This window comes from Falco peregrinus, chromosome 14 (assembly GCF_023634155.1).
Source record: "Falco peregrinus isolate bFalPer1 chromosome 14, bFalPer1.pri, whole genome shotgun sequence".
Classification (NCBI taxonomy): Eukaryota; Metazoa; Chordata; class Aves; order Falconiformes; family Falconidae; genus Falco; species Falco peregrinus.
In genome coordinates, this window is record NC_073734.1 from 13,404,868 (window position 1) to 13,432,615 (window position 27,748).

The 27,748-nt window shown below is 36.0% G+C and overlaps 1 protein-coding gene across 3 annotated transcripts in view; it reads left to right on the top strand.

The window, feature by feature from the left end:
• The window catches only part of LOC106112416 (transcription initiation factor TFIID subunit 4-like), a 146,401-nt gene that overhangs the window by 46,584 nt on the left and 72,069 nt on the right, over positions 1-27,748 (top strand). For 2 of the 3 annotated variants that reach the window (XM_055819037.1, XM_055819036.1), the window contains exons 11-12: positions 17,651-17,781; positions 19,712-19,837. In XM_055819037.1, the coding sequence (XP_055675012.1) occupies positions 17,651-17,781; positions 19,712-19,837 (257 nt within the window). Of the gene's footprint in view, positions 1-4,897; positions 4,998-5,658; positions 5,792-17,650; positions 17,782-19,711; positions 19,838-27,748 lie in introns of those variants that run through there. The other variant, XR_008749840.1, reaches the window with a different exon arrangement.

A 27,748-nucleotide genomic window follows, 5' to 3' on the forward strand; every position in this document is an offset into this window, starting at 1 on the left:
ATGCTTACATCACTGGTTAAAGTTGTAAAATTTTTAGGCATTTACTTCTCATAGTTGTAAAGAGAAGACCAAAATCTCCTTAGAAGTCGGTACAGTTAGGTTTTTAAATCATGCGGTTACTTCTGAAATGCTATTTGTGTTTGTATTCATTGAATTAATGGAAGCCTTTTTATATTGCAATTGCAGGCAAAGTTCTTCATTGACTTATTGTCAAGCTTCACTCTTGTATTTTAATTAGTGCCCTTTTAGGTTCTCAGGGAAATGAATTATTTTGCATGTTATAGTTACCATGATGTGATGATGTGATGACAGCATTATGTGATGCAGTTGGGGAAAGCGTATGTGCAATGTTTTGTGAGACAGCTTACCACCACCTGAGATGGAAAGCCAGAAGATGTTGTGAGGGATGCTCACGTAATAGTTTATACAGGTGTAAGAAAACAAAAAGGAAGCAGACATAAAACTGTTAAAAAGAATGGGAAATCAGTAATGAACTTGCCATATAAGCCTTAATGAACTGTCTGGGTGTAACAATTGCTGCACAACATGAAGCTGTAATTACAAGTGCAGGACTTACAGGAATCTGTACATACTTTAAGAGCCACAGAACCCATCACACTATTCATCACTGCCTTTTGGGGTTTGCTCCTCTGAGGAACAAATCCCTATGGCTGTTTTTGAAGCTTTATTGGCTTTGATAATTGAAACGAAACTTTCAAAGCTTTTAAAAGCAGCTGCAGGGATTTACTTCTCAAAAGCAGTGAATCCAGAAGAGCGGCCACTCCTAGTGATCTCCTGCAGCCACTTTTAGAGCTTTATTTTGGCTTTACATGAAGCCTTTTATAGTTTTGAAAGTGGCTGTGGGGTTCACTAGTGGCTACTATCTGGGATCTATGGCTCTTGAGGAGAGAATTCCTTCAGCTGATTTTTGAAGTTTTAGAAGCTTGGTTTTCACTGTGTGTGGCCAGATTTGTTGTTTGCATAGGACCACACACAAATTTAGTAGTTTGTGCTACTGGGCACTTAAAATAACGACATTTTAAGTACACGACAAAACTCAGTCTTAGCATATGTTGCTGTGCCTAGACACACCAGGACTAAGCAAAGAAGGCTGTGACCTTCTCGAGCACGTTAGGAAAAAGAAAGTATGTTATGTGAGTCCTCACTCTTCTGTTTTCATTCTGCCTGTTGACAAATGAGATAAAATATTGTTTCTCCTTACTTTTACCTGAATGTGACTTAAACAGACCTTATTTTCTACCTTTAAATCTATTCATATTTGAACACTTTAGTTTTAGGGCACATTTTAAATGTTTTAGTAAGAGAGGTATTTGTGGTATGTACAGTATTAGGAAACTGCTCTTCTCTCCTTTCTCAGAAGCTAGATCTTTCAAGTTTTCTGTAATATTAATCTCCTTCTCTTTTCTGAGGAAGAGCTCTGTCGAGCAACTCAGTAGTGTTCCCTAAAGGCTGTTCCAGAGATTGTGCTTCCATTCACCAGAGTCAGAATATAAACTGCTAAAGTGAGAGCAGATGCTATTCAGTCTTTGGCAGTAACCACCAGCCAGATGCCTCAAAGTTATAGTGAAGGAGGTTTCTTAATATATTGTACATTCTTATCTCTACTGTAACTTGGCAGTGTTGTAATCCAAAGTTTATATTAAATCTAAATGACTAAATATTATTATTGATCCTTTTAAATGGAAGAAGTAACCGAAAGGTAATTCATGCAAAGATATTAATTCACTTCCCACATACTTCCTTATCCAATTTTGTATCTAGTCATCTTTGGCTGGTAATCATTGCCATTTGTTCATGTAGGAAGACAGGGCTGTGGCTGTTTCAGATTTTTCTTTGATGCAAAATCAAGAGTGGGTATTTCTTAGCAGATAATGTATTTCTTTTGCTGTTCTGTTCAGGATCATAAAATGTTGCATCCTGATCTTTCTACATGACAGCACAGCACAATTAAGCATATGCAAAGAGTTGTAAGGTTTTTGTTTCTGTGTTTGGGAAGTTGAGAGGCAGAGGTTGGCGTTCATGCACGTGCATGCTGGTGTGCATACAAACTCGTAAAACTTTGAGGGTCTTTAACTTTAGTAAAACGAGTAGTATTTCTTTAAAGGGCAAGATAAGCCAATTAGACTCTCACAAATAATGCTGAAAAATCCTAACTTTTGCATGTGGTTTTGCGGGAAAGAAACAAGAACAATAACTTGAATAATTTGTAATTGTTTCACTTTTATTAATTCATAAGCTATTTCCTGGTGGGTAAGAATACTGTATTAGTTAGGTTTTGGAAGCTAATTTTTGACATTTTGAGTTTCCATTCTTTACCAAAAGGGGCATCACTTCAATAAATAAAACATTATGACTTAGCAGGTTGTTTTAAGTGTGGCAGTTTTCTCTGGTTTGTAACCATCTTGTGAAAATAGAAACTCCTTGACTCAGAAGTTACTTTTTATTACAGCATTGTTTCTGAGAGCAGGTAAGAATTAGGCTACGCTGTATTTTATATTTAATATTAGTGAAAGGTAGCAGGATATAGTGAAGGATGGGATAAAAGGTGACCCTTTTTATATTGCCTGATAAATAAATCCATGGAAAAAGGGAACAGCTATGTTGTGTACTTTCCTGAGAAGTCTTTTGACTGAGAGTTGGTGTCTCTAGAACTTCCACTAGCACTTCCAAAAAAACTTTGCTTTATATTTTGGGGTCAGCAGAGCATGATATCCTCACAAGTTTAGAATCTGCAGCAGTTCATTCATTCCCACAGCTTTTGTTTTAATTCTGACTTCTAGAATTCTGGTTCTTCTAGAACCAGATTATGCATTTTGCTTCTTTCTGACCATCTAGAATTTCAGAACTTGTGGAGAATCTTAACCATAAATTAACTGTCTTAATGCAATAATAATGAAACATAAGTCTGGCATAGTGTATTCTTTGACTTAGATTGTTTCTTTCTCTCTCTTCACTTTCAGTGTTCTTCATCCAATTTTTCTACTTCAGTTTTTATTATTACAGAGCACTGGCTGAAGAGAATAATTACAAATGTGACATTCTGAGAAATGCGGGACTGGTTTGGCCATGTTGAATACATTTTAACTGTCCATCTTGTATTTCCAAATTATTTTTACTTAAATATGTATGATGAAAATGGAGAATCATCAAATATATTTTTATTTTACATTCATTCAGAAATATTTTTACATCTGCATTAGGAAATCATTTTTTTCTATAGTATGATTTTATGAAATGCTGTATTTGTCTGTTGTCTAGCATTGTGACAGATTTCCTTTGGAAAAAGTCTTAGTACATTGACAACATAGTATGCACACCTGCAACATTTCCTGTTACAAAATCAGTACTGGATTCTGATTTTTAGGCTAGAGTACATATAGTGGTGTGGGCCAATTATTATGAAGCTTGAAAATGTGCTGATGAATCTACATTCTCCTAGTCCAGTAGTTAACAGGCCTACAGTCTTCCTTTAAAACAGCTTCAGGGACTTGATAGAATTAAGCCACTGTCTCTGTTAATGTAATGGTTGTAGGGTTAGGCTCAACAGAATTTATAGATGTAACTTTTTGTTATTTTACATGTAATATATTTTTTTAATTCTGTCTGATTAAATATTGATCATTTTTCTTCCTTGATTCTTTCGTTGTTCAGTCACGCTTGAGTTGCACGTCTGCTACAAGAATGCATGTTAAAACATAAGGAAATAGCTTATCTGTGTTTTCTGTATTCTGGAGTGCATTGAATCTACTATGTGGTATCACAGCGGCAGCCCAGTTGTATGCTTATGTATATATTTTAAATAAATAATTTGTATACTCCAGAGGGCATTTTATATTGTTAAACCTTCTTAAAACTGATAGGGATGTTCTTCATGGAAGCAGGCCCGTAGATTTCAGAGCCTCTATTTAAAGCATTTGTTACTAGTTTAATAAGAGAGTCATTCTGTCATCCCTGTTTCATCTGTTTGTTTGTCAACAGTTGTATTCATGTTTGAATGAGATGAAACTGTACTATTGATGATTGCTCTTTCATATACAGAGCTGTTCTAACATAAAAGTATACTTATTTCCCTGGTTGGTTTACTTTAGAGGGTTTTTATAGCTGCTTAGATTACAGTTGTTGTGGCTTCTGAAATTTCGAGCTATCAGATTGCCTGTGAACATAATTTTTTGTTTTCACTGCACTTCTTGTTGATGTCACTTAGTCGTTTTCATTGCTGACTTAGGTTTTTATCCGTGAGTTGATTTGTCTTCAAACTTAAATACTCCTTTTAATACCAGTTTTTCCACCACCATCTTTCTGTCAAGATGACCTCCTTAAATACCTGTGGGCATAACTCCTGATTGTGTTTGGAGATAGTTCTAACATATACTTGTTCTTAAACATAGCATTTTGAAGTTGTGCATTGTCCTAATGACATTCTTAGTCCACTTGAACTGTACCTGGAGTGGTGTTTTCTGTGGTTCTGGGCGCCTTTTCTCAGGATAAAAATGTTGTTAGGTATTGTATAATCCAAATTCCAAGTTACTGTGCATGCCAAATACATTGGCTTTCTCTGATTCTTACTTAGATTACAAGGTGTGCATTGCTCCCTGTCTTCCTACCAATGTCCATAGTTGTGATAATTTAGTTTCTTACATTGAGACTGGAGTTTATTGTATGTTCAGTAGAGAATCTGGTTTTATATTCCAACCTAATAAATTGCTAATGTTTCAATATTAAAAAACAATTATATGTTACTTATATTTATTATTTCTTTTTCAAAAAGGTGGGAATACATTCCCATCTTAGTATCAGCAGCAGTGTTGCCAAATAAACAGAACCAGTAAGTATTTCAGCAGAATGTTAAACTATATTGTTGTTCTTTCTTTAATAGGTCCATGATTAGACTTCCTGTTTTACAAGATGTCCCAACATGTGTTGGAATGGTAACTTCAGTACCACCTGAGAGCTTGGATTTTGCCTTTCTGTGAAAGGTAGGGCAGCTTCTGTTCAATATTTTTTGTGTATTTCTAAGGTTTTCTTTTTATTAATCTTACTGGTTCTGCAACACTACAGAATCTGAGTTATGCTTTTAGCAGTATCACCTCTAAGTGCCAGAATTGATAATATTTCATCAAACAGTTATTTTTAAAAAATAAATGTAGATATGTTCAAACTATTTATGAAGAAAATGAAGCTGTTTCTTCAGGCATAATTTTCAGAGGTTTAACTCCAATTGAACTGAGAGCGTGACCATACTACTTGCTCTCAAAAATATTTGGAGAATTCAGGTTCTGTTTTTACCATAATACCTTGCTTCTGTTTCGTGAATGTAGTGGAAGAACCTTCTTTAAAAGGTCTTGCTGTTTCTGGAAGGCAGTTCTGGCCTTCAGGGCCTACCAAAATACATTGCCCAGCCTCAGAATAAGTTTGTGTCTGGGAATTGAATGACTTAAATTTCTGGTCTCTGCAAAGGAGAGTAAAATTAAGACCATCATTCTGTGGAGATGCATTATCTACCAGATTCATTTATAAAGTCCATCTCAATAAGAGATTTCTGGTAATAAATATTAGATGTAAAATAAGAACAATAAAAAGAAAACCTTAGAGAACCATTCAATATTGCAATAAAGCTGACTTACATTATCCCTGTAGGCAAACTCCATGCTCTAGAGGTGGTACTAATGTCCCCAACTCTCAACACATGTTGGAACATCTTTGTGGAGGAGGAAGTCATTGATCAGTGAGCAGCATCTTCAAGGATCATTTAAGGGGGAAAAAGCAAAAGGTAATATTTTCTGAAATATGTTGGAATGATTGTTCATTACGTTTATTTGGCAATCCTGCTGCTCATACTAAGGTTGTAGTGTTTTCATTTCTTAAAATTGCTGAAAAACCTCATAAGCTTCACTTTAGTCTTTCCTTTTCCCTTGAGTTTGAGTTGCATTTGTTAGCCTCCTTCATGTTGCTGAGTTGACTGCATACGAAGTCCAGATTCTACTATAACTCATTGGCAATTTTGAAGCCTTTTTTCAGTGGTTATAATACGGAGAGTGTTAGTCTGTGGTTTAACCAGTTTTGCAGTGTCTGGTGTTAAATGAAGTAAGTCACAGCCAAATGTTGCAAATGGTTGAACTGGTACAAAGACATTCTTCTGGTAATGAAAGGGTATTTGTTTTCAAGGATGTAGCTGTAACCAGATGAGGCACCACTATCTGTTCTTGCACAGTAATGTAGAAGTGCAACTTTAGTATCAGCTATCATAAACTACAACTATTTTGAAAAAATCAAATGACCATGTCTGATCTGAATACACTTTGTAGTGGTGGATGATCTAGTGATGCACAGGTTTGGTTTTAATGAATGTGGCACAGTGTCCCGATCTTGACAACTTCTCTAATCCTGGACATACACAGATGAAGGTGCTGACATTTTGAAATTCAGGTTATGGTCTTCAGTCTACCTTTCTGGTATCCTTTATAATTTAAATTTCCTGTCTTCTTTGTGCATATCCTTTCCAGATGACATGCCCTTCCCACCTCCTTAAAATGAGGCCTTAAGTTGAGCTGGTCTGCCTGGTGTCAGGCTTGTAGTGGACAACTGTGATATCTGTTCAGATGTGTCACCAATAAGGCTTTTATAATGTCAGAGAGATGGTTTCTCCAGGATAAAAAAATATGCCAAAATGTCTGCATTGTTTACAGAAGTTGCTTTAAAAGAACCAAAGCATACAGGCAAATGCTTGTACTTGGTATTCATTTTAATCCTAGCGTGGATGTGATTGAGAGTGTGGTCTGTTACTGTGAGGACTATGTTACAAGATGTTGGCATCTGTGCCTCTACATGTGTTTGTCATCTCTGACGTTCTTACAACAGTTCTTCTCCATCTCTCTCACCTGACGTACTCTCATAATAATATACTTCTTGTATTTAGGCCTGAGGTCCTGTAATAGGTTAGTATCTTTTGATCTTGAACTTTGTCTAAGAAGCACATTCTTCTAGCCTGCATGAAAACAGGTAGAGGATAAATCAACATCTCTGCTGTTTTCATAAGGACTCTTATTGGTGTAATTGCCTTATTAGTTCTTTACCATCTGGTCCCTCTAACAATCTCTTGATTTGACTCTGTAGTGAGTAACCAAACACAGAAGTACATGGAGGCATGTACTGTTATTCATAAAAATAGTGAACATATTTTCCAGTTCTTTACGGTCAATTTGTGTTTATTCTTGAATGTTCCTGTGTCTTTGGATATGCTTATTATGTTGTATTTTTGTTTTGAGAAAACTGAGATTAAAAAAACCTATGTAAGTGTAATCTGTGTATTCTCATCTGACTTGTTAAGGCCTGCACCTATTTCAGTTCTCACCTTCTCCTCTGTCTTTTACATTTTCCTCAAACTGTTCAGTTGCAGCATGGATTATGGGGTAGGATCTGGTTGTAGTTCTCAAAAATTCTTTGACCTTCAGTGCCTCCCTTTTAATAACTTCAGCATCCTCCCTTCTTTTAAGATATACAAATGAAATTGCACAAAAGGAATCTTAAAGAGGAATTATTAAAAGAGAAGGAATTAAACATCAAAATTAAGGATAATGTGTTTCCTTAGTACACTCAGATTTTGATTTCTTCTAAAAGAAATGAAGTAATACACAGTTCAGTTACAGGAAAAAAAAAACCTCAGAAAAGTTTAAAAGCAGTAGCTTCTGTTCCATCAGAGTTTACATTGTTTCTGTCCTCTCTGATCTAGCTGTTAATACCAAATATTTTCTTCTCCCAGATGCGCTGCTTCCTTGATTTGTGGCAGCTCCTTCCATTTTCCAAGCCTCCACATACCTGTACATAATGTTTGGTGACTAGCTTGGTTCTGTTAGAGACAAACCACTAAGGATAATAAAAAGACTGTTTAGGGATGATTAATAGCTACCTTTCAACTGTTTAATTATCTAGCTTAGAGACAGAATTTTGGAAACTGGATTGTCTGGTTATATATATTTTAGGTTAGACCTCTTCTCAAATTAGTTCTTTCTTTTTGCCAAAAAGTATGAATTATGTGTGGGTTCCCAGACTTACCCACCTGGTTGAGAATTCTTAGAGAAGTGAAGGCTTCCCCCACCCCCCCCCCACCCCCCCCCCCGCCTCCATTCTTACATGACTTTCATCAAAAACACCAATTGTGTAAGTAGGGTTAAAAGTAGGATTCTTGAGAAATTATTTTTCTACTTGATGAATTTTTTCGTCCTGCCCCAAATCCCACCAACTTGCATAAGAGCTTTGAATCAGCACAGAATCAGACATTTTGGCCTGGGTTACACATAGATTTTGTATGGATAAAACTATTTCTTTGCTTCTGTTGTGTTAAAATAATTACACCAATATGACCCCCTGGAATGGAGATGTATTTCTGATTTTCCCACAAGAATTAGGAATATCGAATGAAATCATAAGGTAAAAGTTCAAAACAAGCAAAAAGAGCTATTTTTTTTTGCCAGACAAGTAGTCAAGTTGTGGAACTCTTTGTTTTAAGATGTTGCAGGTTCAAAAAATTACTTGAAAAATGAATGGGAAAAAATTTCCATCCTGACTTAACAGAGAGGTAGATAAGATCCTCTAACTTAGGATGGTCCTGGGTTGTATTTTGTCGCATAGTTACCAGTGCACTTCTTTTTTTTCCCTAATAGTCTTCTAGCATCATCTCCCACTATTGCTGTTAGAGAAAGGATGCTAGACTGTATCAGCCAGTATAGTTTTTCTTAAACTTTTTATACAATTCTATAAATGTGTAATTATTTATTATAGTATAGTTTGTACAGAGTAAGTTAAATCCACTGTAGTACCTGAAAAAAGCTTTATGAGTGGTTTTGTACCGGTGCATTCACATTACAGATGTTAGGAGTCTTAGTTGAATCTTACTTTGCTAAAATTATTTGGTTGGCATTTACTTTGGAGGGAGTAGGAAGAGAAGAGAAAATTAAGATTGGTGTAACGTTTATTCGGAATTTTTTTTCCTTTAGGTTACATTACAATTGTATGGCTGGTTATCTTTTTTTTTTTTTTTCTTCCTGCTGTGTCTTGCACTGAAAATAGCTATGTATTTTGAGAATTTTAATCCCTAAATTTGGGATTTATTAATTTATTTTTAAAAAGTAACTGATGTTACACCAGTTTCTCAATTCACAAAATGCCTCTTGGGGAATCATCTCAAGGTGGATTGTTCTGAAGAAGTATAGAACAAGTACTACACCCAGCAAGTCCTGAGTTCTCAAGATGACTGTCCACTTTAATCCAGAAACTGGCTCATGAGATATTTTTAATCCTATGAGAGGAGGAATGTTCTTTTACAAACAAGCTTACTGAAATAATCAATGTAGGGTCTTAGGCTACTTTGTAAATAACAATTACATGGTGATAAAAAAATCATTCTCTTTAGCAAAGGCAGTTTATAACATACGGAGGTGAACTGGAAATATAGTGTTGGACAGTCAGTGTCAGATACTGGTTTACAAAATCTTTCCCATTCCAGTTCAGGGCTGGTTTGGAGCTCTGGAACATACCTTGGCCGTCCGCCCCTCACAGGGGGGTGCTGGGTTTGTATCTGCTAGAGGGAATCATTTACCAAATCTCAAAGCACTTGGCGCTGATTCTCTCTCATTTGGCAGGATACACACCCTAGCCCATGGCTTCCCTAAATACACTCCAGGTTATGGGTTCCTCAGAGGCGCCTGCTCAAATGACTTCCTTTGCATTGGCTGTTTTTGTGACGGTTAGCAACTGAAGTTTTTTTGGTTTCTCCTTTCTTCATCCTGTCTTCCAGCACCAGACAGGCTGTTGTACAGCACATCAACATTTATTATTTACGTGTTTAGTTAGTAAGACTTAGTGACACTTTATTTAAAGGACTGAAAACAGAAAATTACAGCTAAAATTATCATACTGTTTCTTTTGCCTGGGATCACTAGGTTATCTTCTACCCCTAGGAATCTGTAATCCTAATCATCAGAGCTAGTGATTTGTTTGCACGATCACTCTGTTTAACAAGCTTTTCCTTCAGTTTTTAATACTTGAAGTCTGTCTGGGGCTCTGGCAGCACCCCCAACACAACCCCAGGGTATTCTGTACCCAGACAACCTCCTCAGTGTTTGTCTTTGGTGTGTTCCATCCCCCATTCTCTAGTTTAATATTTAAGATTGGGGTTTCCCTTTGAAAGCAATATGAATGAAGTATTGATGGATTACTTTGAAGGCTGAGGACACTGTGATATGGGAGTTGTACCCTATTTTTAAGTGCCACCTGGTTAGGTTGGGACAAGTAAGTTCAATAATTGGCTACTCAGGATGCCAAAGGCCCTTACTGCATTCGAGTTTTCCCCTTTGTGTTTAGTCAGCCTGACAGCTAAATGTTATTGCTCCATGTAGAATTAATAATATAAATAGTATGAGACAAAGCACCTATTGCTTTCTGTTGATTTCATGACCTGCTTTCTGTAGAGACCACAGGTGGTGTGTTTTAGCACATACAATATTGCTTGTCTAGTTTTAGCAGGTGAAATGCTCTCCACTTTCCTCCAATTTTTTAAGCTGTTACTCTTCCAGAAGTTCCTATATAGCTTAAGTCTTGAACAGTGACCACTTAACTGATCATGTTGTATTTAATTACATGTAATTTTACAGAGATTAAGGAGTTCAAAATGTTTCACTGCTGACATCTACAGCAGAACTATAAAATCATCATTTTCCTTTATGCTGTTGAAATGGAAGAATGGAATTTATTAAGGAATAGTTTGGAAGGCTGCAGAAATTCAAGTGTTAGTTTTACCAATACCTTGCTTTTCCTGATGGGAAAGATTGCAGAGGGACTGAGGCATGTAAAGCTGTGGTGGTTCTGTTGAGATAAAAGAGGAAGGGGGCTTGAGCCTGCAATTGTAGATGCAATCCAAGGCACAGCCTAGTACTTACTGTGCTGTGGGGATGAGGTAGGTAGACACAACCAGATGCATCTTTATTACGTTATTCTAGATCTGAAGTTCTGATGCTGTTGAAAGAAGTTTAAAAGTTTAAACAAATTATGCCCCAGACTGAAAGGAGATGGACTTTTGTGATTTATTTCCATCTTTTAGTATGCAAGCCAGCTGTAACAGCAGAAGAGGCCTGGACCTAAGAAATCTGGTTCCAGTTGCATCTTGGGTCAGTATTTCATGCACAGAACTTAAAGTTTAAGAAGTTGCTCCTGGTTTTAAGATGATAGCAGAGAGTGCTTTCAGCATTTCTGACTGACCTGTGATTAGGGCAAATAGAAACTCATTATGCGTGTTCTCCATGTTTCTGTTGAAGGACAAGACAAATTCAAGCCCTAAATACATGCTGTTTAACTGTTTAAAACCAGTTCTTCAAGGTTTTTCTGTTTTAAGTGTAAACGTAAAGAGATTTTATACAGGCACTCAATAATTTATCACATCAATAATCAGAGTCAGACCTGATGTTTTACAAATAATTTTTTTATCTTTGATCTCAATCCTGTCAGTCCTCTTAAAGTATAAATTATTAAAGTAAGTTTTTGATTGTTTGAAAGCCTATCTGCAAAGATAGTATTTTTCTTCTGCTTCTCAAATAGGGCAGTACTCTTCTTACGATTTATTTCAGTTTGTTTGATCAATAAAATATAATTAAACTTTTAAAGTGCAGCAGAGCCAGTACCTTTCAGATAGCTAAGCAGATGATAGCACTCTTCAGAATTTTCACTTCTTGGGACCTGAAAATTTTCAATGACAAGGTTTAGGTGCTTTTATGTTTGTAAAAAACAATCTTGTGCTAGTGACACATATGCCAATATCAGAATAATATTGCTGAATGTTTTTTCCCCTCAAGGTTTTTGGAACTTGTATATAAGTTCTAACTTTATAGAACCTCTACTGCAGTATCTCAGAGTTGTAAATAGAATATAGTTTATTTGTAACAAAAATATTCTAACACTTATACTTCCTTTGCATACTGTTTTGTATACTGTAGATCTTTATGAAATGCCGATTGAACCATGGTTTGCTATTAAGGCTTCCAAACATGTAAATAAGAATTAATAAGCAGGCAGGCTTTATTGTGTTGTTCTATAAATGCTTGGCAGATGAGAAATCTGCTTATTTGGGGGGTATTAATTTGCTATCTTATACTTTAAATATAGGATGGTGTTACAGAACTGACTGCTCTCATAGCATTTGATGCCTCTGAGGATGTGTTGAAATTTGGTCTTGCCACCAAGAATTGAAGTGTTCATGCAACTGGTCATCAATTCCTGATGGCCTTGTACAGTTCTGATGTAGTATAGATATGGCAAGAAAATTTGCATGAAGAATGTGACCTTAGTTGTGTCTTCAAAAATACCAAAACTCAAATTCAAGTGGAGAGTTAAATGGTTATAATTACAGCTTGGAGCACTGCTTTGCTCCAGCACCATTTTTGTTGTTATCCTTGGTGATGTTTTTATCATAGCTCTAGGAAAAGTTCAGAATTACATTGCTGAAGTAATTTTAAAGACTTATAGCATGTACTTGTTATCAAAAATGTCTAAATTTAACAAATGTATTATTTAAAAGCAAGCAACTTTTTTCAAATTATATATGTCTTGATGTTTTACTTTTAAGTGTGTGGCTCCTTACTGCTTTAAATGCAGAATTTGGGTTGCAAAGCTGCAAGTTTACATGGCCACATTATCAAACTTAAAGCACATTAAGAAGATCACCTAAAAGTCAGAAACAAGTTCAACTTTTTTTAATAAAAAACAGATGATAGCAGTCTGTTGATATAAAACATTTTTTTTTTTTAAATCTTAATTTTATGTTTGGGTTTTGTGTTTCTGTATGCATGTAAGTGTATATATTATGACTTACTGTTGCACTGATCAGGTGGTGCAATTAAGACCAGAATCCAGAATGCTAGGACCTAAATAAAAATATCTGTAGATGAAGCCACTGTCCAGTGACTTGGTTAGAAAGATGAATACTATATTGAGGATATTTGTGTTTTGGTGTTTTGTGATACGATCAAAGATGTATAGTATTTTAAAATATATATGTGTGTGTGTACACATTTCTTAAAATGATATATTTCTTTTCCCACAGCATCATCATCATCAGTCTGGGGAATCTTGTAAAGGGAAGAGAAGCCTTTCTGTATTAAAACTGGGGAAAGTAATTATGCAGACTAGGAAGAATATCTCAGGAATTTCCTTTTTAGAGTTCAGCATTATTTTCCTTTGATGGCAGACAGAATTCCGGTATGCTTTTTATAAATGCGAGTGGATGAAACTCAGGAGGAGATGTAGCAGTGAAGAAAAAAAACAACCTAAGACTTTAGTATAGAAACATATGAAAATTAACAGTTTCCAGCCCTTTGCAAAGATTCAGTTTCTACTTGATGTTTTCTCCGAGTAACAGAAAGCAAAAAAAGATGATCTCCAAACAATACTACTAGAGCTTCTTAGGTCAGCAGATCAGTAAGGTGGTATGCATGGCTGTTTATGAAAGTATAACTAGGCCAGCCTGTCCAAGTGTAGATGAGATTGGTAATTTTCCCATCCTTGCCCCAAATACAGTCCCAGTATTTAAGTACTGTGCCAAATCTTGATGTAATATACAGCCCTGGAATGCACTCTGCTTGTGACATCCTATGCTAACAAGATTTTGACTAATGTCATTTAGAACAGGGAAGACGCGATGATGCTTCCACACATGATGAATGTTGTGCATGACAAGCTGACTTTTAAAAAATTTATCTTTTTGTCTTTTTGTAGTCTGGTTTCTTGGCACTAATTCATTTTTGGGGAAATTTGTTTTGTATTATTTCTTCCTTAGCCTGTTTCCAAAGAAAGCTAGCCTTAAGTGACTGAACAGTCTGTTTGCCTTCCTTCTCTCTCCCTTCAGGTAACTTTTGAGTCCATTGATAAATTGGCAGCTAGATAGCCCCTCCATGTTGAGGGGAAAATCAACTGTTTTTTTCTTTCCTTTGCTCTTCTGTCTTGGTTGGCTGCCAGTCAGCACTCTTGTACAAACTGGCCAGGCTATCCTCAGAGCAAGCTGGCTGTTCCCAGCTAGCAAGCTGGACAGATACAGACTAGGAGACATGCCAGGGGGTGGTTCTAGATGTATGAGGGAACTAAGGGTATTTTGCGATAATAAGGAATATGGGAGGATGTTGGAGCTATGCAGGAGGACAGGGATCATTGAGTCACTCAGGCTGGAAGAGAACTTGAGTGGTCATCTACTTCAACCTCTTGCTCAGTGCCGTGTCAACATTAAATTCAGACAGAGTTGCTTAGGGCGTCATCTGGCTGAGTCTTAAAAACTTGGAAAGTGGGAGAATCCACAATGTTTTTGTGCAAAGTGTTCCAGTACTTAATTATCTTCATAATGAAGAATTCTTCCCTACATCCAGTGAGAACCTCTGCTGTTCTGGTGTGTGATGCTTCTTCCAGGGATCCTCAATAGAGTCTGGCTCCATCCTCTCAATAACCTCTTCCCTAAGCCTTCTCTAGGATAAAGAACCCTGAGGTTCTCATATAGGTCATATGCTTCAACCCCATAACCATCTCAGTGACTTTTCACTGGACTCTGGTTTTTCCAAGTCATTATTGTGCTGGGTACCCCAAAACTGATTGCAGTATTCTAGATGTGGGCTGAGTGAGGAGGACTAATTGCGTCCCTTGTTGTGTTGGTTACTCTTGATCTACCATTGTGCTGTCGATACAACCCACTATGCTGTGTCTTCATTGTTGCCAGGATGCGCTGCTGAATCCTAGTTAGCCTACTGACTCGTGTGCTTTCCATCAGCGATGCAACCCTGGTAGGCAGTCCCCAGCCCATATCGTTGCAGAGAGTTAGTCCATCCCAGGTGCAGTACTTTGCATTTGTCATTGAATGTCACAAAGGTCCTGTTGGCCCATTCATCGGGTCCTTCTGGCTGGCAGCCCTTCCCTTTGCACTACTCAGTGTGGTGCCATCTGCAAACGTGATGGGGGTGATTCGTGCCTCGCCCTCCAGGTCACTGAGACAGGTGTTAAAAGGTGAGTCCCAGGACAGATTCCTGAGGGACTCAATTTATAACTGGCCTCCAGGTAGTTTTCTGGGCTTGGGAATACTGTGTTGAGGGTTTTCAGGAGCAGAAGGTTACTGGGATATTGCAGAGGCCAGTAAAAAGGATGTAGGACAAGAATTGTTAGGAACCAGGTGGCTCAGGGAATGGTCCTTCGATGATGGATGAATTTCTGAAGAGTTGAATAGGTGAAACAAGCCACGTAATGGTTGAATTTACTTAGAACAAAAGTCTTTGAAATTAGGAAAACCTTTATTGTGGAAAAAAACAAGATGGTGATAGTTCTTCATTATGAAAGGATTGTGTGTGTGCACATGTGTTCAGGGAAGTTGGGTAGCTGTAGTTACACTGCTGAAATTCAAAGAATTATTATTTTAACAATTACTTATTCGTACCCTTAACCTAGAATAGTTGACAGAATTTTCCATCTCAAACCTCTTTTCTGGATACTAGTTAATTAAATTTCCCTTCTTACTTGCGTTTTATCTTTCAGACTAGGTGGTTGTTTTTTTTTTTATTGATAGCTTTGCATACACATTTTTGCATAATAAAATGGTGCATGCCTAAATAGGTCTTGATATTGCATGTCCGACTTGCACAAATAGCTGCTACCAATATGAATAGTCAGACTGACTTCAAGGACTTAATTTGCATGAGTAACAGTTGCAGCACTGGGATCTTAATGCGTCTGTCGGCTTTCCATTACACGTTCAGCTTTCAGCAACTTCAGCAGAGTTCCATCTCTATTACAGAGGGCAAATTGGGCACCAAGAAAGATTTAATTTTTTCTCAGCGATAAAGCGAAGATCAGTTAACAAGCGTATATACCTATTGCTGAAGTCCTTCAGGTAACGTGTGCAATCCAGAGTCGGCAATGGCTTAAGTTTGTTTAAGAGATAACGACTTCAAAAGAATCGCTAAAAAAAATTAATATCAGAAATAGATGACACGGAGAGCCGTGCTCTGGCAAGCGCGGGCGCGGCGCGTGCAGCGCGCATGTCGGTAGCTACTGCGGATCGGCGCGGGGGGGAGCGGGTGGCGGGCGGGGGGGGGGGCGGGGCCTGGCGGAGGGCGGGGCCTGGCAGCCGCAGTGCCCCCTGTCGGCGGGGGTGGCGCCCGCCCGCGCTGTGATTGAGCGGCCTCCGCCCGGCCCTGACAGAAGCCCAGGGTGATGCTGAACGCTGCCAGTTCGTCTCAGATCACATCATTAAAATAACAGAAGTATACATCCATGTAAGACCGCTGCTCACTTGTTCGTCTTCATTTTTTAGACGTGTGATGGTTTCTTGCTCTTGGATTTGGCCAGGAAAAGATAGGAATGCCTCACAAAACACACACTCCTTCTTAAGCCTCTCAGGTTTGTGTTTGCTCAGGGACTCCTCCCGCAAATGAAGACTACTTTTCTAATTAGCTGTTCAGGAAACACTTTCCAAAATATTATCAAACAGATGTCCCATACTGTTTTTGCATACCAATTAATATATCACAAACCAAGATACTCGCAGATGTTTTTAAAAGTCTGTGATCATTCAGTGGAAAACTGATTCAGTGTAATCAGAGTATTTACTCTTTTATGGTGGGTCAAATCCAGTAATCCATACAAAATGCATCTACTCATTTTTCACTATATAAAATACATGTGTATTTGTGTGTGCTTACAGAGTTTTCTAGCCAGAAAACTGACCCGCTGGCGCTGCTCATATATATACATCTTTGTAGGGACTGTACCTTAGATTAGTATGTATCTCTACAAATTTATATCTAATACTTAGTAATTATTTTGATCAGTTTATGAATTCTTAAGTGTTACCCATTTGCTGTGCTTTTGTTTTTAATACAGCAGTACATTAGACTGTAGAGTGTTTCCTTTTTGTATAAACTCAGCACAAAGTATCAAAGGTCCAAAAAACTACAAATGTCTTTAAGTAGTGTTTGGGGGACAACTGATGTTTTTAAGTAATTTTTTTGGTTTGTTTTTTTGTTTTTGGTTTGTTTTTTCTATGTTGTTTTTTTAAGATGTTGTTAATATGACTTTGTTTCTTCATATTCAATTAATAGGGTTTTTTTCTGAAGGATTTTTATTATCAGTAGTGTGCCAACAGTGTAAGCTAAAGTACGCAACAGTATGCTTTGGGCTGCAGCCTCATCTCATTGACAAATTAATCTGTGCTAATGCTTCTGAAAATAAAGAAATTGCTTTTTCTTGTGTAGAACAACTGAGAGAACTCAAATTGTCTCATACCCTATTATGCTTTGTTTTAATATACTAAGATCAACTTCAGTAAAGCTCTTAAATGCTTTCTAAGTGGTAAAAAAAAAGCTCTGATTTCATTTTCAAACTTTAAAGTGTAGTAACACCTCTTTTCATGGGGTCATAAATATATCACCAAAGCTAAATAAATGTTGTTATGGATTTTTCTGTTCAGGAAAATGAAGTTATGACTTTATGTTCTTTAGAGGTTTTGTTTGGTTTTTGGTTGTGTGTTGGTTTGGGGTTTTTTTGTTGGTGTGTTTTGTTTTTCTTTGTGGGAGGTAAGCTAATTCTGTTTTGTTTTGTTTTTTTGCTTTAGCTAAAAAACTAGGAATTACTGATGTGCCAGCTGAGGTGGTTACTTTTATTTCCCATGCAACACAAAACAGATTAAGAACAGTGATAGAAAAAGTAACAGTGATAACCCAGCACCGAATGGAATCATACAAAGTAAGTCTGCAAAGAAAGGTACTGTAACAGAACAATGCAGTGTGACGCCGTTTTTTCTTAGCATACAGTAGGTGTTTTGTGTTCATTCTGTTGCAATGCGTGTTTTTAATTGTGGCTTTACCTGCCTCAGCAAATGGAAAGTGGTGGGATGATAGTAGCACTTCTCAGATCTGTCTCCCTCCTCTGTGATAAAATTTGTGTGTAGAATTATATTTTCATCCTTCTGTGCTGAAGTGTCTAGCATGGAGCATCTGTTAAGCTGTTTCTGCTCATGGATTGCAACTAAGACTGTTGATTCTTGACGTCTCCTTTTTTGACCAAGGTATCTATTGATTGGATAAAAATTGCTTCAATATGTGAGAATCTATAGTAACTTTACATGTCCTTGGCTGTGAGAAATACTAATATTCTACAAAAGCTACCAGTTTGTCTTAAACCATCAACTACAGAATTTATCTGTAAATTCTTCACTATAATTAGACAATTCTGTTTAAAAAGAACATTTCAGGATAAAATGATATTCTGATTCCGTTCTTAATGATTGTATTCTTGAAGAAAATTTAAACGATTTAGGTACTTAAACCAGGGAGAAAATTTAAATAAGAATCTGCAAACCAGTTTGAAATTCGAATAATTCCAACATCTTTATTGCTAAATTTGAAATACCTTCAAGAGTAAGATGATAATAGTTTTTAAACTCATGTAAAAGCAACATTGCAATAACCATAGTTGTGTGTAAGCTGTGTTTAGATTTAATAGCTCTGGTTTGGTTTTTTGGTTGGTTTTGGGGGGATTTTTGTTTTCCTTGAATGAAAGCCTGGTCAAACAGCTTTGGACTGTGTCTTTGCCCACCTGTTTCCCAAACCTGAGTCACAGTTGGATAACTGTATGTGGTATTTGCAAGAAAATTATCTTTGGGATCTGTGACTAGAATCAACATTAATGTGATAGAAAAATTGATTTAAAAAAGGCCACTACGCCTGTGTTTACCTACACTTACATCTTTCCTTGCAATTGATGGATGTATTCTACTATATTTGACTAAAAGTAAAATCTCCTTGTTTTTTTCGAATATTCTTCCTCAGCTTCAGCAGTTTAAAATTCCTTCTCCCTAGAACAGTGTCTGAGAAGAAGACACTTCATTCAGTCTGTGTTAAGCCAAAGATGCATTTAAAATAATATCTTAGCAGATTCTTAGAAAAAAATCAGTGTTGTCTCTGGCTGAACCATAGCATTTTCATTGTCTTCTGCATATTTCTTGGTTCATGGTTTTCTTTGATTTTGTAGCATTTAAGTAAAAAAGAAAAATATTAAGCAGATAAATGAGGTGGAAGTAAGATGGATAACTTATTTTTTGACTGACATTCTGAGTGTTCCTTGTGTGGCTTGTGTCATAAATTCTTACTGTTTGTTGGGTTCTAGGAAAGCTTGCATACTCTTAGCTGTCATAAAGTTCTATTTTACTTGTAATGAGAGGCGTATTTTCAACTTAATTTTTAGCTCTAATGCTTTTATAGTGCTGCATCTTAATCATGTCTGTTCCTAGTTGAAGATGAGTACAAATACAGGAACTGCAGTTTATAACCAGGCTTATATCCTATATCTATGATTGTTCAGTAATAAAGCTCAACATATTAGGAGTTTTTAATCAGCAAGTCTGTTGGTTTTATTTTTTTTAACTCTTCAATGTCTCTGGTGCTGATAATCAATCCTTGGGTTTTTTCATTTGCTTAGATATTAAGTAATCAGATTCTAGCTGCATTATTAACCATGGGCTGGCTTCATTCCCCTGAGCTTAAAAAAAGGGAATTTATTTTTTAAATTGTTAGGACAAGGGAAAGATTTTAATGTATAACACCTATGGTTGTCTTTAAATGCATAGTCTTGATGAAAATGCATGTTTTTGTAGAACACTGTTCTTATTTTACAGGATGATGAATGGTATGAACAAGCTACAGATGTCCGATCACAGTTAAAGTTTTTTGAACAGTTGGAGCGTTTAGAAAAGCAAAGGAAAGATGAACAAGAGAGAGAAATCTTGCTAAAGGCTGCCAAGGTATCTGTTCTAATCCGTTGTTTTTAAACCACTTAACAAGTCATAGTCTTCAAACAATTACTGAATTTTGTGAAATCTATTTCATAAACACATTTTTTTTTTATATAACAAAAAGATACTACTGTTGTGTCATCACACCTTTAATTCATTAAGTCATCCTATACTGTCTTTAATGACTCCAGACATACCTGCTGGAATGCTCCTGCATTTTCAAGATACAGTGCTGAATTTGATGAGTTCTTGGGAATGTAGGAGACAATGGCTAACATTTTCAAAATAACTTGGTGAAATAACTTTCACAATTGCCTTTGAAATTTAATAGATGCCAGGGTTTCTGTGCCATTTGAAAATCATAGCCTACACTTCTGCTATTCAAGCACAATTCAGTAAATTGTTACAGATATTTTTGAGGCTTTTTACTCTTACTTCCTGAGTTTTTTAAGGCTTTTTACTGCTTGAGTTTCTAGACTATTTTTTTATTCTTTTTTTTTAAACAGTTTGGTTCACTTGTTTATTTTAACTTAAATATTGTGTGTCCCATTTGGTGTTCTGGTTACCTCTGTATAACTGCCATATTATTCAGTTAACTGTCAGTTCATCTGGACAGGTTCCTTTGTAACTTCAATTCCAAAGACTAAATTTTCATACATGCAATAGAACAAACTAACACAATATTGTTTCTAGAGCATATAAGTACAGATAAATCTCCTGTTTTTAATGGCAAATTTAATTGTATTATATATATGTCATATCTAACTGCAAATAAGTTTATGCTTTAGTTATCTCAATTTTCATTGCATTTTCATTTGTATTGAATTATTTATTGTATATTCTGAAGATATTATATAAAATAACACAATGCTTAGTTGTAACACTCAGCCTCCTGGTTTTGTGCCATTAATGTTCACAAATTGAGAGATTTTTTTTAAAAAAAAACCACCCTTGATTATTTCAGAAACTTGTTTCTCAACTTGGCTACTTTTATCTGTAATGTTTTCACTCTTAACTTACAGTTGTTCACATTGTTAAATACTCCACAAATTTCCACATAACATAAATACTCTTTGAATGTTTATTTTTTTAATAAAAAATTTTTTTTTTTTAATTCTGTTTTCTCCATTCAGTGGATACATCTTGATGAATCATGTCTTCTTTTCTGTGTATCCTGCTGCTTGTTTGTTATGTTTGTTGGGGTTTTTTTTTTAATGGACATTGAGAAAAATACAGTAGCTTGTAGTCATTAGTTCAAAAACATTTACCTGACTGCACAAACCCTTGTGCAGACTGGTCTGAGGTCGGGCTAGATGACCTCCTGTTGTCACTTCCAACCTAAATTACTTCATGATTTGATATTCTGTGGTTTTGGGTAGGTTGGTTGGGGTTTTTTTGTTTTAGTCTTGGATAATACAAACTCCTGTGAAGTAAAAATTTAGGAAATAAATACATCAGCCACAAGTTTGATTCCTATAGATTACAGAAAGAACAAATTAAGAGAATTCTATAACAAACAAATATAATAAGAGAGTTCTCTACTTGATTTGAAGGAATGAACTTAATGAAAATAATGAATGCATATATTAGCTTCATAACCAGAAAGTGATAGGAGACAGCTTGGCATAAATACATGGTCTACTAGAAGAATATATGAAGGCATTAAAAAATCAAACCCAAGCCATAAAGTAGCCATGGAAGAGCAATGCTGATTTATCAGTATTCATGTTTAGAAAGAGAAGTTGAAGATACTGTGAACCTTTTGGGAGGTGTTCATGCAGTGTTGCGATTTAAGTGTAAATGCCTATTTGGAACTGAACTTAAAATGATAGCATCTTTTCTTTGTGGAGTGTTCAGCTGGCTGTCAGCCATTCTGTTCTGATGGATTGACGCCCTATTACGGACTTATGTAGGGCATAGTTTGGAAAAATGTGGTCAGATTACAACTTCTTATTGTAAATAATAGGTATGTCATGATTTCCTTAGCTTCTAGGTTGCTGCTCAAATGCAAGACCACCGTGTACATTAACAGTGATAACTGTTGAGGTTTTTATTCTGTATTCCTATGTACTAATACCTTACCCAGGATTTAGTTTTTCTTTTTTTTTCTTATGAACTTGCCTAGTTGTCTAAGGAGATCTAAGTCTTTGTGGAATGGAAGCAGTAATTGTAATGACACAGTTATTAAACGGACACAGTTAAAATCTGCCCCAGCTGCCCTGATAAATAGTGATAAAAATCAGTAACCATTTCATGTCTGTCTGTGGCCTGCTGCATGGATACTTGTCTGCAAAGGGGGTAATGACTTAGCTGGCTCCTGAGACTGAAATATCTGCTTCGCAAAGACATTGTTTCCTGGATCATGGCATCCTTGTCACTCTGACAGTGTCTTGAAAGGTTAGAAAACTCGGGATTTTAAAATGAAATTTCTGTTTCTGCTTTTTTTCCTATAGATGCTTAAATCTAAAAATCAGAGTATTTTTTTTATAATTGCAGCTTCTTAACGTGCCTTTTAGATTAACAGAGTGATCTCTTCTATGTGTTTTGTCATTTATTTTGCAACATGTTTTTAAGGTTACTCAGCTGAATAATTTTAAAGAAAGTTTCAAAATTGCCTGCTAGTCACGCCTCATCTACTGTCTAGTATGGAAAAGTTTGAATGGGTTTTACTGGCACAGTGAAAATTTTATTTTAAATATTTACCCTTTGGAGCCTTGTTAATAGCTAAAGTCCAAGTTATGACCAAGAGTAAGATAATGACAGAAACATTCTGGGCACTGAAGTGGATGGTATTAAATAATCAAAACCAAAACAATCAGCTGAAAAGATGATGAAAAATGCAGGAATACATTGAAATTAAAGGAGATTCAGCATGAGTCTTTGGGAAAGCCTTGAAACCAATTTGGTAATGTTGCATTAGAATTCAGTGAGAGGTAAGAAAGATATATAAATAATTATCAAAGAAACTCTTAGGTTTGCAGGTTTTTGTTTTTGGGTTTTGGGTAATGGGTTGGTTTCTTCAAAAGGAGAAAAGAAAATATTTGACACTAGTGATCCGATTGATCTGCAACCATAATTTCAGTTGTTAAATTGAAATTGCAGAATTTGTAAGCACCCACATGGGGTTGGTTTTGCTTCAGGAAATGTTTTTGGGAAAAAAAGAGACAAAATCAGATGGGGAGATAGAAGGGAAAAAGTTAGGTTTCAAAAAATATTTTAAATTTCTGACATGCTAAAAAAAGTCACTATCCAAGTTAAAAATAATTGTGAAGCTACAAGAGTATCTTTAAAGCAAAATAGTACTATTATTTGACTTGTTAAATGGGAGAATGTTGCAAAATCTTATGTCCCATGCCTGGGAAATACTTGTGAAATAGAAACTTCATACCACAAGCTTAGAAAAATAAGAACTAACTGATGTTTGCATTCCAGTGAGGTGTTTTGGGGAAAGACAGACTTGACAGGAAAGGAAGAATCGTAAGATATACTATAGTAGCAATGCAACATACAAATATTTTTTTAATTAAAAACCTAAAAATTAAAACCAAGACTGTTTCAGGAGCTAGCACAATCTCTTGTACCTCAGGGATCTCTGCATCATATTCCACAATGTATGCATACCAACCTAGAACGTATGGCCCAAAGCATTTCTCTGATTTACTTCCTGGTAGTTATTTTTATAACAGAAGTGTTTAAAGACACAGTGGTCCCCAAAACTGTGAGATCCAGTCACCTGCTGCTTTTGGAACATCAAGAAAACACAATGTCAAATACAGAAGCTGTACAGGGAGAGACTGCAGCTGCCTGATTGTTGTTACTTTTGGGTTATCTTCCTGATACGTGAATAATAGCGTAAAATAAAAATGGCACAAAGAGGGGCCATCTTGTATGTAAACACATAACATAGAGTGCAGTCTCTCTAAAAGAAATATTTGGGAGAGTCAACTCTTCACCCTCGTTTGTTTTCCCAGTAAGAACCCACTGGCTGTTGTTTCCACGTGTGTGCAGAAGCAGAGATTTTTTTGAATTTGTCTTTGGTGACTGGTATGGGAAATTGCAAGAAGGGCTAAGGAAAGACTGCAGAAAGGTCAAAAGCCAGACTAAAATCACTTGAGGAATTTACCTTTACATTTGACATGGTGTGTGTTGTGTGGACTTTCTGGGGAAAAAAAAAAAAAAACAAACACCAAAACAAAACAAAAAAAACCCACAACCAAACCAAAGCACAGTTCTTGCTATAGTAAAAGATGTGTACCTTCCTGCTTTCATAGCTATTTCCAAAACCTGGAAAATGCAGGTTGTGTGTGTCAAATTGAATGAGGTTCTGTTTCTGGGCTGATAGTGGAAATATTTCTGGCAGCAGGAGGAATAGGAGTTTGTAGTTGATTTTTTTTTTGGGGGGGTGGGGTATATTTGTCCATTGTTTTTTGGAGAGTGGTGCTTTCTACAGTAAAGAGGTACAGCTTGGGGGTTTCCTTATTTTCAGAAAATCAGTGAATAATACTTCTATGATATAATCTATAATAAAGTGGATCATGTTCAAATTACTGTGGTAATTTCTCTGCTCAAACAGGCTATATGCCTGTTTATAATCAAATTAATTTTGAGAATTTATTTCCAATGTATGCATTCTATTAGTCTGTTATTTTGAGTGCTCTGTATTAGTAGCAGAAGCCTGTCAGGTTTTGGGGTCTTAAATGTGACTATCACAGGAGTAAGATCTGTTCTGTAAAAAGAATAATTATGCAAGTAAATGAAAAATTATCTTTAGTTTTGTTTGCAAAGTTAATTAGTATTTATAGATGACAGAGACTTTTATAGTGCTATAGGCTGAAGGGCTTTTTTATTGGAGAGTGATCATTGAAATTTGGCAGTGCAGATTTCCTTGCAGACGCGTCTTGTGATTACTTGAAGGGGCTACCTCTTTGAGCCAGAGATGAGTTCAGTCGTCATGCCAAATTAATCCTTTCCCTCTCTTCTGAAAGTACAGTGGATGTAATGCAGCTTTTTGTGAGATGAAGCACTCTCTGAATGGAAACTTATAACTCACTTCAGATGAGAGGAGAGCAAAGAGGGAATTACTGTGTTGAGATAGTTTTCTGAATTTTCAGAAATTTGTTACTTCAATTTTAATGATTTTAAAATAAAATCTTTTTTTAGACCTGTACTCTTGCATTCCACCTCACTGTGGTCGTAGCTCTGAATAGGGTTTTACCCTCAGCTATGCTGCTTTTAACTTTCACTTTTTATTAACAAAGCTAATGTGAAAGCAAAGTGTTTCATGTTGCCAATTTAATTTCTTTAATTAAAAGTGAAAGTTATAAGCTGGTACAGCCGTGGGTGAAGTTCTAATGTCATCAATGGGGAAAAATAGGTTTAAAATTGAAACTGTTGGCACAGCGGTGGCTCTCAATAGTACAGCACCTGCAGTTGTGACTCCTAACTTTATTTAATGAAAAAAGATGAATTTGAAGCATTAAAGACTCCCAGTGTATGTATTGGGAAAGGGGAGTAGAGCTCACAGAAGCTGTGTAAATGCCTTAACTGGGATCAGAAGTTGCTAAACGCAGGAGATGTATTTAGGAGGAGAGACCCTGTGAGACATTTTCTAACACAAATTTAACAAGCTGAGACTTCAAAATTATTATAAATCTAACAGAAACCTTTTTTTGTTAGTGGGACGAAAATGTAACAACAGTGCATCTCAGACATTACAAATTACAACAAAATACTGAATAATTATCATAATTATCATAATTAAATATGTCAGGAGGACTGTTAGTCTGCCCTTCTGCATAGTCACAGAATATTCTCCAATTTCAAAAATTTGTTGCATATAGTTAGGTATTACCTGAGTTACAGATATCCTTATTATTTTAAAAATACTGTTGCTTTCTAATGTAAGACAATTCTATGAAATACAAAATCTCCTTCTTAAAACTGCGCTGTTACGTGTGTAATTAGATGCCCATTTTTGTGGTATTCTTCCTTAACACAAGCAAGGGGAAAAGCTAAGGTTTGGAACATTAGGGAGTTTGGTAACATGTTAATGAAACCCCGTATTTCTAATGTGTTTTGAATACACACATTTAACATATGCTACTTTTCATACTTTGATATTCTAATGTTTCCATAGACGTAATGTGATTTATGCAGTTTTCAGATAAATAAGGTAGCAAGTTCTCTGACAGAAAGCGCTTTCATTCTTAACAATTAAAATATCAGGCTGGCTGGTCTAATAAAATATCTTGTGTTTGGGAGAAATGTTAATAAACCTGGTTTGGTAAGGTCTCAGTAGGAGACAGCATTGAATGTATTTAAAAGTATGTTATCTGGTTAGGATCAGTCCTAGGTTTCTCTAAAATTACTATGGGAAGCTGGCTTGCTTCAAAAGGTGTTTATTCATCAACGTGAAAATATATTACGTAAACCCAGTTTTCTTTATTTACAGAAGAATAGAGAGGGGAAGGGAAAGGAGTTGTGATAAACTCCTTGCAAGTATTTGAGTTAGCATTCTGTGATCGGTAGGTGTTTCCAAAGCTTTAGAGGAAGGAGGCATTGGTGCATTCAAAGGTTTTGGAAAAAAGTGTTCCACAGAACAGCTCTGAGATGCAGCATGTTAAGATTTGGATGTTAGAGGGAAAGGAGAAAGGAAGACAAAACCAAAAATGTGAGATGTCTTCATAGAAAAAAATTTAAACTGGAATTTAAATAAAACCCTAGGAATGATTAGTTAATAGCTTGATGAAAGTAAGTGTAAAATATTGGTACAATTGTGGAGTAAAAATGGTGACATATAGACAAGCACTAAAAGGGCTGAGCTGCAGCAGAATTGTTTAGACTCTTCAGAAGCAAGAGAAGGTGTTCATATGTGGAATGGAGTGTAAAGAGAAGCCAGTGACATTTTTAAAGCTTATCTAGGCACCTCTGTTAAGCTTGACATTTTCATTTGCTTATGTTTGCTTTAATCTGTGTTGTATCAGCATTGAAGAAGGTGGCTTTTATAATTTACATTAGATAATAAAGTGAAGGATTAATAAAGTTTTCTTTTCCTTTAATATGTTTTAGCCTCCATGTGCTGATGATTTTATTTCTGAAACTTACTGATTTGCAAACTGATATGGTAGTCAGCAGGAAGGTATTTTAGTTGTAATAATCTATTGTAGGTTTTTTAAAATCTGAACACAAGAAGAAACAGAAAAAGACAGTTAAATTCTTTGACTTTTTTAGTGTTACTTTACACCAGTAATGACATATCCAGTGTAATGTTGGAATTGCACTTGCTTGAAACAAGAGCTAGCCTGCGCTCTTTGAATAGGCTGTTGGGAGTGGGTTCAAGGAATAACCAGAAACTGATTGCTTCATTCTAAATGTAAAGCTAGTTCTACCTTCACCTTCAGTCTGGGGTTATGTAGCTGACATTAGCTGGTTATTTTAAATCTTCATTACTGAAAAAAAATCTTGTATTTAGTCTCAGTCAGGAGTTGAGCACCTGTTTTCACCTCTGCAGTAATGTTTATTATTTATTGTGAATGAGCTGGAGGGTTACACAGAGTAGATCATCTGCTTTTGGGATCTGCTTTTTCAGATTATTCTAAACTCTAGTTCTGCTTTTATTTGGTCAGTCTCAGGAGAAAAAACTGTCAACTTCTAAGAGTGTTTTTGTTTTGATCTGTAGCACTTTCAGTTTTTTCTTCACTTATGGACTCCAGGAAATTACAATGTTATTTTGCTTCTGTTGCTTTAATTTTTCGTACAATGTCCCAAAACACAATGTAGATCTGGTGTGTTTTCCAGGATTCTATCACTTTCTTCTAGAAACTTGGTAACAATATTAGAAGTCTCGGCTTGATTCTCCCAGGATACTCTGCTTTCTCCTTAAGCTGAAGTGCTTTTAACTTGTACTTTGCATTTGGCAAA